The 12,629-nt window shown below is 40.8% G+C and overlaps 1 protein-coding gene across 3 annotated transcripts in view; it reads right to left on the bottom strand.

The window, feature by feature from the left end:
• Window positions 1-12,629, bottom strand: part of CCDC148 (coiled-coil domain containing 148) — a 64,850-nt gene that overhangs the window by 45,715 nt on the left and 6,506 nt on the right. For 2 of the 3 annotated variants that reach the window (XM_086751051.1, XM_086751050.1), the window contains exon 2: window positions 1,052-1,133. In XM_086751051.1, the coding sequence (XP_086607177.1) occupies window positions 1,052-1,106 (55 nt within the window). In that variant the 5' untranslated portion in view covers window positions 1,107-1,133. Of the gene's footprint in view, window positions 1-1,051; window positions 1,134-12,629 lie in introns of those variants that run through there. The other variant, XM_086751052.1, reaches the window with a different exon arrangement.

Genomic DNA, 12,629 nt, shown 5'->3' with positions numbered 1-12,629 from the left:
AGAAAAGAACCAGTAGCTGTTACTAATCTACTATATGACATTAACTACTGCTAGAAGTCACTAAGTACAGGTCCTTGCTGTGGTGCCTGTGAATCTCATGATCTTTGAAAAGCATGATAGCATGATACTCCAGCATCAGAGATACTCAGTTCCAGGACAGCATGCTGTGATGCAGGTAAGCATCAGAACAAAGCTGGGACAGTCACAGAATCAGAATGGTTTGGGCTGGAAGGGACCTTAGAGCGGCCTTCCAGTGCCTAAAGGGGGCCTACAGGAAAGATGGGGAAAAAAACTCTTCAGCAGGGCCTGTTGTGACAGGTAATGGTTTTAAAATAGAGGAAGGTAGATTTACATTAGATCTAAGGAAGATTTTTTTTCCACTGAGGGTGGTGGAGCACTGGCCCAGGTTGCCCAGAGAGGCGGTGGATACCCCATCCCTGGAAACATCCCAGGCCAGGTTGGCTGGGGCTCTGAGCAACCTGATCTGGTGGGAGATGTCCCTGCCCCTGGCAGGGGGGTTGGACTGGGTGGGCTTCAACGGTCCCTTCCCACCCAAACCCTTCTGTGATTCTGTGATTCAGCCTGCAGAAGAGAAGACTCCAAGGAGACTTTACTGCGGCCTTTCAATATATAAAGGGGGCTTATAAGAAAAACAGAGAAAGACTTTTTGTCAGGGCCTGTAGTGACAGGACAAGGGGAAATGGTTTTAAATTGAAAGAGGGTTTTAAATTGAAAGAATTTACATTGGATATAAGGAAGAAATTCTTCACTGTGAGGGTGGTGAGGCGCTGGCCCAGGTGGCCCAGAGGAGCTGTGGGTGCCCTGGGGCTGTGAGCGCCCTGGGCTGGTGGAAGGGGTCCCTGCCCAGGGCACGGGCATTGGACTAGATAATCTTGGAAGGTCCCTTCCAACCTAAACCATTCTATGATTCTGTGATCAGAATGCCACAGCAGCTTCCACATGCAGCTATTAATTGCACAGATTATTTCATAAGTAGTTTTATTCTAGATTGTGATAAAGCAATTAAATTTGAAAATGAAAGCATACATACCTACATCACTAATCCTATGAGTTGCAGAGAATGTTCCATGGTCCAGTACACTCATTTTTATTTTTTTATGTATATTTTATATCTGTTGAGAAACAAACAGATGTTTTGAGAATACCAGCATTGTGGATGTAAGCTAAAAGACATTCAAAAAATACATATTGTTTTCCAAGGAGAGATGACACATCTCACTAAAAGTGTAATCAGACAGAAATTCCACATTTCATGTGCCTCATAATTTAGCAGCTAAGAAAAAGAAAACAAAACATTGTTTCCTTGATGAATCTGTAATGCTGTCACATAGATCACCTACTCTTTGCTCTGTGCTTTTCAAAATGTAACAATCCTACTGATCCGAATGTAAGCTAAACTTTTGAGGTGTTCTTTGCTTTTTAGAAATTAAGCCTGAAAAGACCACTCTCCTCTGGAGAGAGCGTGGTTTTTGTAGAAATCCCTATCCACTCCCGTTAAGAGGCTCTGTATTAACACCTGTCCACCCAGGTCAGCCTTTTCAGCCACACTGGCTTAGTTCCCAATGAGCAGCTACAACAGGCAGCACAGATCAAGAATTCACATCATCTTGGGATAAACTTGACATTTAAGATGCAATAAGATATATAACATAGTAAAAAACTCTGATGTCTTAAAAACCTTACTTTCACCTTAACTAAGCATGCATGGGCACCATCGCAGGTCCTGCACACAAAGAAAAGCAACAGATCAAAACAAGGTGTTTCAGTTGAACTGAATCAATGGCTGAATAATGCCAGAAGGGGAAGGTCATGTTCCCCCAGCCTCCCCACAATCCCGCACCCTAAAACCCAGCTCTAACTCTCCAAAATTTCCTACACACAGAATTCCATCCACTTTGTCACACCTCTGACATTTGTCTGGTCCCACAGCAAGTAGCAACACAGGAAACAGTAGACCAGAAAAATCTGTTAATTTGTGTATTGTGGAGTTATTTTTCTGCTGTTCTAGTGAGTTGAACCAGTCTACCCATGCAAATTCCAAGGACTGCACAATGCAACAAGAAGGAAGGAAGGAAGAGTGGCAAAAGCAATGGAAGGTGAACTACACTGACAAGGAGCTATTAATTTCAGTCAAAAGCACGAAACTGCAACCAAAGATATTTAGCATTGTAATTTCCTGTGAGTTCTGTTTCTTCATGACAACATTCTGCATTGCAGAATCACAAAAAACAGCTAAAGTGTAAAAATCTGACCTAAATGGACAAGTTTCATGAATGAGCTTCCGTTATTACTGCAAACAAATGGTAAGGGCAGTTGAAATTACAGCCGCAATACATACACACACACACTACTGTTCCTGTGGCTCAAAGCCAGCTTGATATTAATTTTGTACATGTTAACTATGCAAGTTACGAGACAAATAAAATTCATGACCACTGGGCTTTATACAGTGAATATTCCATGACCAAACCAAGTAGAACACAGTGAACACTCATTGATGAAGTGTGACATTTCTCAATGCTTCTTCAAGTAGCACTGAAGAGTGTTCATAACAATGCTATGAAACTGTCCTTTGCACTAAAAGCAAAATCACTGGAAATATAACTCAAGCAAGAAATACTCAATCACCAACACACAAATCTTTAGGCTATAGGTTGATCAATTTAAAAGGCATTTAAAGAAACTTATTTTTATTCAGGTTGCTTACAAGTCTGTAAATCAGGTTTAGTTTGGTATCTCTAGTGTCATAATTCATTTATATTTCCAGCCTTCAAAATCTTCTTCCTGGGAGGAGGGAGAAGTTGCCACATAACGAAATTTTGTAATTAAAAAAAGTGGCTAGAAGAGGAATCTTAAAACAAAGAGTGAAACCCTGCAAACTGACATAATTTCCCACGGAATTCTATAATATCCAGCACTTTCTGGAAACTCCAGCACAATTATGTGACACAATCTTCCACTGAATTTATAGTCATTGAGGTTCAACAGGAAAACTTAAGACACTAACAATAAAACCTCAAAATTTAGAAAACAAAATATAAGAAAGCTCAAAATATTTGTTTTGCACTACTTTTCAAATATTTCTTCTTAAGGATTTCAATGTGAATCACAGAGAAGCAAAGCCAGGCTTTTTTTTTCCTCCTTTGCAGAACTTTACCCTTCCCTTGAAGACTAAATCAACTATGTATCTGAATTTAGAGAAAATGGAAAGCATTGTAATATATCTAAATTCTTTATTTTAAAGCTTTTTTGATTGACCAGTCTAAAACAGACTTTCATATATCTCTTTCTTAGAAAGATCGTAAGTCACCAGAATTCCCAGCCTCACGCAGGAACACGTGAACATTCAACTGTGGCTTGGTATTTCAGTAACCCTGCTGATACTCTTATCAACGTAAAAATGAAGAATGACTGTGTCAGGTCTCTTAAACCATCAGATATAATCTATATTTACACAGGGCCGAGAAAACACAAGGAAGAACCAACACAAGGACTCTGAACCAGTACGACCAGTTCTCCAGGGGAGACACTCCAGCTCTACAGATCAGCAGTGTGATTTTTAAACAACAGCAAGTTCTTGTGAGGGTTTCTGTGTACTACCGTTGATATTCACAGAGCAATGATGATTTTCCTTAGCAGAGATAACAACAAGGCTCCCACGTTCTGAGATTCTGCAAACAGAAATAAATACATCTGTATTAGACTTGTAGCAGATTGTCCACAGGCTTTGTGGAACCACTTGGACTGTTTAGATTTGTAACAGCCCAGCGACAGCTTCAAACAAGTTGCCAGAATTCCTCAAATTAAAAGCAGGAAGATATATCTACAAAGGAAAACACAACACGGGATAGCACTACCTACAGAGTGGGACATCAAAGTTCCCTGCAAAGTCAAAACAAGAGATCTGCAACACTGAACACTGGCTTTGCTTCGCCTGCTAGCACTTGCAATTCTTGGCACCCAGTTTCTCCATACTTAAGTTAGAGAGGGATTCAGTGGTCTATTTGAGCACAGTGGTACAAAATAAACAATGTACCTCAAAAGATTCTCTGACTCTGTCCTTCTTAAGGACTAACCTTGTGAAACAGGCTTTTAAACCTCCATCACCAGTTCCACAGTCTGCGTTCGCTCACGCCAGTGTTCCAGCAGACACTCTCCATTGCTACGGCCAACGGCTCTCGCGCAGCTTCTGAGAGCTCAGGGCAGCATCAGCAGGCTGAGGACATCCCTGCTGATCTCAGCCTCCCCGGCCGAGGGGAAGAACTGTGACTCAGCAATTTCAAGGAGCATAAAATCTACTTCCATTTTTCATTCTTACAAGCACAACTCATGGAAAAATCACATGTGGCACAAGTTTTTTCTACTTCCTCTTTCATTTCTACTCTAGTTCATGGAAAGTAATGCAAATATTTCAGGGGGTATTTTAGTTTTTAACAAGAGCCACTGGATTTTGCATCTCAATACATCTGGCTGTGCCTTTAAGCACCTTCATCCTTTCGCTCTTGAAGAGACCATTGGAATGTCTGCATTTTATAACCTTAAAAGAGTAATCCTCAGATCTGTTAGTATTTCTCCTAGTTGTGAAGTCTGTATTAAAAGGGGAAAGGAAATCAATTTAGGGTGAAGCCTGGTATATTTACATTATAACGACATTTTTACAAAGATCAAATTATTTGTAGGTATAAGGATGACAAATTTAATTGATAGCAGTGGGTTAATCCCGCAGGTGCTTGCTCAACCTCTACCCTGCAAGGCCCCCCATCAGCTTCAGCTGACATTTTGCTGAATGAACACTACAGCTTACTGCCCAGGCTTTACATTTCATGATGAAAATTATTAATTTTTAAAGGTTTGCAGCTGCTTAAACATAGCTAATGAGTTAGGCTAATTATTTTTTTTCCATATACCTGTGCGGTTTTGGAGCTAAAATACTTAAAGAGTAGAAATACCAATTTCAGTCAGAGTCCACTGCCTTCAAAATCTTTTCACCTTCACAGATTACAACAGAATAAGTTTAATTCACATACTTCTTTTCTAAAGGAAGATTATTCAGTAAGTAGTACTCCTTAGAACAAGAGTAAATTCACTTCTCTTGCTCTGGTACCCATAGTATACTTCCACTGGGAATAGGTTTGTTTCTGTAGGCTTTTTCAGCAATTAGTTTATTAACATCCATAAAATGCAGCTTGAACCAAACATGCTGCAGGAACTTGGTGAATCCATTTAATATTTGTGATCAGAAAGATGAAGAAAAGATTTGAGGTTGACATTAAGCATTTAAATTTTTAAAACACTCCTTAGAAGGAAATTTGGGTACCATTCACGTGACAGAAAAGGACCTTCCTTTCCTCTAAACACCGTATCCCAGTGGTTAGGGACAAAGGGCGGGGAAGAGGAAAACTCTGGTTTCCAATGCCCTTTCCGAAGGGAACCACTGGAACCACAAGGATTCCCACACACTGCATACTGGATGGTTGTCTTATCCATACACATTAAGCGATAATCTACTCTGAAGGTTTTTGAACAGTGCCTACACCTCACACCAAAACATGATATCATGTCATTTGAGTGTTTAATCCAAAACACTTCATCCACCGAGGTACTGACTGTGTCCAGAGGGCCCCACAGGGCTTGGATCCAAGGCAGCTGGGGCATGCCACGCTGTGTTCGCTGGGCCTAAGTGGTACTTACAAATCCATTAATGCTTTGTGTCATACAACATTGCGTCCTTCCAGAAAAACACCTGGATGACATCTGCCCTAAGAGCACAGGCGGAGCTAGCCAGGCCAGCATGACTGTGCTCCCACAGCACCGGTGGACACAAGCCCAAGCTCACAGGCAGCCCAGGCTGAGGCCTTCCTCCTACTCACTCTGCCATCTGCAAGGTGCTCCACAGCCTGTGGGTAAGGGCAAGTTTGTCTCCAAACACCTTAGATGCAATGACGTTTAAGCTTAGCCTGCCTTTGCTTGTTCTCGAGAACAAAGCTGAAAGAGCAGTTCAAGGACCCGAGAGCACTGCCCAGGCACGGAGCTACCTCCTGTCACCCTGTGAGAGCACAGACTGGCCAGGAGCCGTAACTAACAGCAAACTCGGACACTCTCACAAACGGAGAAGTGCTCCCTCTCCACCCATAGTACGACAAACAGGATGGCATCTTAACTGAAGATACTACCACCACCAAGTCCAAGCGCGGAGATCTAAGGGGCGGGGGAAGGGGAAAGGAGCATTTTAGCTGGAGATCCCAGAACTAGATGACTCAGCAGATTTGGAAGACAACTCTAAAAGAAGGAAGCAAGCTGCATTAGGAAGCTCTGCCAATTAGTATTACACGCCATACAATTGCGTAGGAGAATGCAAGTTGTCTTTTCTAAGTATCAGCCAAGAGTATCCCAGTTTGACAGCACGAGCAGTGTCTTGCACAGACAAACCCATACTTTCCATCCCCAGTGTGATTTCCAGGCTGGCTCCTGGTTATCCTCCTGCCTTCCCCAACAGCTCACAGTACCCGTTCCAGCTCTGTTGCATGTCGAAGCACAACAGCACGGGATTTAAAAATAAATTAAAAGAAAACCAGGTCATGGCCAGGAACTTCAGCTGGAAATAAAGAGAAATGGGATACCACCTGACAGTTTCATTACTGCATCAAACCTTTAGTAGGGTTAAGACTTTATTAGGTTAAGTAAAACAAATGAAGCTGAAGAGACATTTCAAAATTTTGAGTAATGTAAAGGCCAGACAAAACATCTGTCTTTAGAAAAATAACCGCAGGAGGAGCTGACAATCTAGCCTCTCACAAGGTTAAAAGAAATTCTATTCCTCTGCTATACACAGTCAGCCTTCCTCCCATCTGCTTTTTGGGGTTTCTGACCACCCTAGCACTACCTCTATTGATAAACTTGGGAAGAGAGTACTACATGGTGACTGTCACATTGCCCTATATGACGGCAAAAACAACTTATTGATGAAAAATTGGGAGTATCTGAAAGCTTTAGAAAGACTGTATCCATCGCACCTGCTTCTCTCTATAGGAATCTTTTATTACCGTTCCCTGCCCAGCTGCTGCGTTAGCATCATTGTCCTGTATTTCGCATTTGGGGAATCATCGTCCTACTCTGGGTCCATCTGGCCAGCTTTAAGTGACAAGCTTCTTCCAACACAAGAAATACTGTCCTTTTTGAAAAATAACTATGGATACCAGTAAGATCAGCAGCAGCATAGCTACCCCTTTGTTTATTTATTTTTCCCTTTGGCAAATTGTTAATCTCTTCTTCCTACTGACATGTTTCTGATACAGTGTCAACATTTTAACAAAACTTCACATATTTGCTTTAGCTTCCACTCCTCTGAAAAGAAAGTAGGAGAGTACATCTGTGGGAACAGAACTGATGCAAAAAAAAAAAACCAACTTAGTGATCATTTTCTGTAATTTAAGGCGTACTGTGTTTGGTTAAGTACTTATTCCATTCCAACCTACCCATTTCTCTCTTTTGCAATGACATCATACGTTTGTATTTGCTCTCAGCCTTTTAACAGATATTACTTTCTGTTGCCACAAATTCAACATTATGACTTCACCAAAACACTGAGAGTGATTGTTAAGATTGTCGTGGAAAGGGCAAGATCTGTATAAACCTGTATTTTATTTTCCTTAACTAGAAAATGTACCAATCAAAATGATAAAAGCACTTCAAGTTAAATTTTTTTCTGCTTTAATGCTGATATATCGAAAAACCTCTTCAACACTACAGAAGTTCATCTAAGCCTGATTACAGATACCCGCCTTCAAGGCTTTGTTCAAACTTCAGTACAGCCTCTAGGCTGGAAGTCTTGATGCTTCTCAGAAAACGTACGAAAGACAAAACAGACATTGAAGAGAAGGCTTTAGTACACAGAAAACTGTTCCAAGAATGTGAAATCAGCTGTGTCTACTACCAGCCATAACTAAACCTTTTAGTAACAGTAAAAAGCATAAGGTTTACTAATCCTCTGTTTCCCCTCCTGTTGATAATTTTGTATTTTGCTACAATTCAGAACTCTTTTAGGTAATAACAAATATGACCTCTTAAAAGATTATGTCTCAAATTCAACTAAATACTTCAGTGCATTCTTAATTTGCTCGTGTCTGAGGTATATGACTTAAGAGTATTCTTAAATATGGGAACACTAAATATTAAGGCAAGAGCCTACTCCCTTTCATTTAAATAGAAATTGAACTCTCCAGTGTTAGTCAGCGTTTCTGCAGCAAGCAAAGCCCGCAGCCCGCTGCACCCTGTCACAGGTTGCTACTGGTGACGATTCATGCCCAGTTAAGGTCCCAATTCCACAAGCATGAGCACTCCCGATGAGTTTAACCATTAACTTTCAAGGAGCCTGGATTTCACTGCCTCAATTCAACAAGTCATTTCCATACATAAATCTCTGCAGATTCGGGTCATGAGTGGCAATTTTTCCTCTCAGCTAAGTGCTGCTAATCCACAGAAGGGCAAAACTGCTGGGGAGGGAAGGGGCGAGGCACCGCGTTAACGACCTGGACATGCTATTTAAACCAAAACTTGGTGCACGTTTTAAATCAGCCAAATTATTAACTGTAAAATCAATCAGTTGAAGCCATATCAACTCTACAGAAAACACAATTTAGCAGCATAACCAATGACAGTTTAATAGCTACTCATACTTTGTGCGAATGAAGGCTGCTTAATTTTGCAACAGCAGGTGTGACAATCCTGCCAGCAGTTCCCGTAAACTAGCGGGCATACACAACTGAAACCAGCAACGAACCACTGACTGCACTGAAAACTGTGAATACAACATCAATGGGAACTTTGATAATAGATTAGGACAGATGTTTCCTAAAACATCCAAACTCGAGGGAGAAAAAGCTACAAACATACAAGTCTCTTATTTTCAGTGCTCTCTTTTGAATATCTGGAGATTTCTTAAATATTTAGCGGAAGATTTTTTTCTAGATTTTAAAGGACATGTTAATTGCTTAGCTAAGGCATGTTTCCATTCAAAGAAGAGGAATATCAACATGCAGTTGTTGGAAGTCTGTGATCCTAATTATTGTTAGGGAAAAGAGGCAGAGATTCACTGTCATTGTACAGCATGAAGTAAAAACAACAAACAAATAACCGGCTTTATCCTTTAATCAGATCCATTCTCTTCTTCTAGTTGAACTAACTATCTGAACATGGCACCCATCCAGAACGTTTTAATCTCGCAGCAGTCAATCCCTTCCCCGGGAAGAAAATGCACAGTACAATACTTCTGTCCTTCAGTGGCAGCCCAGTCAGAGAGGTCCCATCGTTTGGTTGTCATTTAAATGTGCACTCCCCAAAGAAAGAACCATGGATACGTTTGAAATAAAGTCAAGTATCAGAACCCGTGCATTCTCAAAAGAGACATAGTCCTTTTTGTCTGTGGTAATCTCATTACTTCCTCATTAAGTAAAACTTAATCCAAAGTAGGAAGATCACTTTGAGGAACACTTAAAACAAGCAGCTTCATGGAATACTCTGTCACTCTGCAAAGCAGGGGGAATAGCTCATCTGCTTCTGAGTATCTGCACATTACGAGAGAACTACTACCCTTCCCTCTATTCTTTGAGTATTCTAAGTAGTAAATCCAAGATAAAACAAACTTAAAAATCACTTAAAATTAAAAAAAAAAAAAACAACCAACAAGCAAATAAAAGAAAGGAAGCATTTTTTTTTTTTTTTTAAGAAGTTGACAAGGGACAAAAAAAGGGTAGGAAATTAGGTCAGCCATGTCCACCATGCAGCCTTGAATCAAGTGAGTCAGCTGGCATTTTGTTATGTTGTTTTGTTTTGAACAAAACATGCACAATCCATTTTCACTGGCCAAACGCACCCACTTCAAAGTTAGCCAGCCGCAGGCAGCACACCTGGCAATTTCAAAGTTCAACTGAAAGAGAGGATGAAATGAGAAAATGTTCTGATGCTTTCTGTAGTTAATTATCACAGAACTGTCTGGGCTGGAAGGGCCTCAAAGCCCGTCCAGCCCAGCCCCCTGCCCTGGGCAGGGACCCCTTCCACCAGCCCAGGGCGCTCACAGCCCCGTCCGGCCCGGCCTTGGGCACTGCCAGGGACGGGGCACCCACAGCTCCTCTGGGCAATTCCTGGCACGTGGCTGGATAGACAAAATCCCAAGGCATCTTTGCTGGATAATCCCAACACAGACTTTTGGATTTGAACACAAGAAATATGCAGAGTTTTATTACATATTTCTAATATGTAATAGCTGTCTAGCTTCCTATTTATTACCTGTACGTATAACAAAAGGTAAGTTACAAATTAAACAATATGCTTCAACATATTCCATTTAAAGATTTACTGGAAGATGTAAGCCCAAGTTACCCATTATAGCACCATACAATTTTCTCCATTACTTAAGAAATAACAAGTGTATAGTTAAATCGACCTTTAACTGACGCGTAAAGCATGTCCTCTTATTTGCTAGGCTACGTGGAAAGCAGGATATTTGTAAAGGTGCAGTGAGCAACTCGCCACTCCGCTGCTCTGCCATCCGTCAGGTAAAATGCTCAGTGCTACCTCACCCATGCAGCACAAGAGCGGTAAAGATGCTGTAGTAGAACACTGCCATAGAATCAATGTTCCTCGCATTATAAGAAAGTATCTGGGCTTTGCCTTGACTTTTTTTTTTTTCCCTTTACCTGGGAAAAAAAAAGGGAAAGCAGTAGCTTGAGACCCTATCAAGAGATTTATGTTAGTGGAACAAAATATTGCAATTTCATTATCTCTTAAGGCCTACCAGTTTTGGAACCAAGCATTTCAGCCACCCATATAAAACCAATATTGTCTTTTTTCTTTTCTAAACCAAAAAAAGATCCAATTCATGTGAACAAGGAGACTAGACGTAACAGTGCAGAAAAGTACTGAGAGAAGTAATTTTCTTGTTAAGGATTTCTTCGCTTAATAGCGCCAATTAAATGATGCTCCTGGTCCAAAATTTGACCTGCCTTCTAACCACTAAAACAAATCAGATAAATTCTTCTTGCTTATATATAACTAGAACATTTAATTCCATGGTAATAAATAAATAAATAAATAAAACTATCACCTTGGTAACTTAAGAGAATGCATTCCTTCTCTTAACAGGTGGCACCCAGAGCTGTGCAAGGCACAGCACTTCAAATTGAACCTGTATGGAAATTAAAAATGCCAGTATTTTCATCACTTAAAAGATATTTCAGAACAATGTCATGTTATCCATAGAGATCATTCCCAATTGTTTATTTACATGTAAAGGTTTTGGTGTTATTCCTCTTCCCATGCACTTAGACTTTCTCCTGAGGACTCTGTTCTGCAAGATTACAGCCATGTTCATCTGGATCCAACACAGCACATAGCTGCACGCGTAAGCTTAAACACACCAAGGTATTCTGAAAACTCTCAGTCAGTATTAAATGTTACTAATACTATACAAATATACAGGAGGAAGTAAATTATTGTATTTGTAAAGGAACTAGCATACATTAATAAAAAAAAAAAATCACCAAAACCATTTAAATAACCAGAACAGAACGTTTCATAGGACTAATAACTTTCTGATGATAACCTAAAGCCGTAAGATTTTACAAAAGAAGCACCTTCTCATTACAGTTTTCACAGAAGGAGGACTTAAATCAGGGAAGAAAAAAAAAAGTGTTGCTAGAGGGGTAAGAACAGGAAGAAGGAAAGGAGGATGAGAGTAGAAAATACTTCAGGAGAGATATCTGGGAGGTCAAAAAGAACTGAATGAGAAGAGAAACTAAGGAGGTTACCCAGCTCACAGCCTGGGGACAGACCAGTCAGCAAGGTTAACACACGCAAGCAGAAGGGCTGCCTCTCGGGTGGCTCACTTTGGAAGGCGAGACTGAAGTGCTCTCGATTAACGACGGTTTCCTGCCACCAGATGACCACTCTGATGTGGGAAGGACTGACCATATGTTTCTGCAAAGAGGCATCATCACAGGGGAGATGTAAACATCTCTTTATCCCTCAATGCATAGTGCTTGATTGCTTGTAATCCTGCTGAACCAAAGAGGCACCTGTCTCCTCACAGAGGTGATCATTCTTCCAACAGGCATCGATGGAGTTGTAACACCACGGGCAATCTGGTCTTACACAAAATAAGCGTAGGCCTCCTTTTTTCTGGTAAAAAGTTATGCCTACGGAGTAGGGAAGGATTCAGTTGCAATGACTTCTTATGAAGAGGTTGGATATGCACTGTACCACAGAGGTGTCAAAGATGGATTCCACGTATAACAAGGCAGGGCCAGTGGAAAGGATGTAATCTCACAGGCAGGGATCATTAAGGAGATAGACTTCAAAGGAGCTGTAGCAGACCAGTAGGTCCTGTAAGAGGCATCACATTTACTAAGCCATCAGGTGCGAAAATAATCAATACCAAGTAGAAGCCAAAGTTCAGGGAAAGACGGCTAAAGAAGCTTGGAGTATGCATGCAGAAGTCATCGAGTCACTCAAAAAACAAAACAAAACAAACAAAAAAAACCAAACCCTACTGAAGACTGAGCTTAAAAATCCTGTACAAAGTATTCGGATTGTTGTTAAATCACAGCTCTATT

Source organism: Chlamydotis macqueenii, chromosome 6 (assembly GCF_036417535.1).
Source record: "Chlamydotis macqueenii isolate bChlMac1 chromosome 6, bChlMac1.mat, whole genome shotgun sequence".
Lineage (NCBI taxonomy): Eukaryota > Metazoa > Chordata > Aves > Otidiformes > Otididae > Chlamydotis > Chlamydotis macqueenii.
The sequence above is the reverse complement of the archived record's forward strand: the minus strand, read 5'-3'. Positions and strand labels throughout refer to the sequence as shown.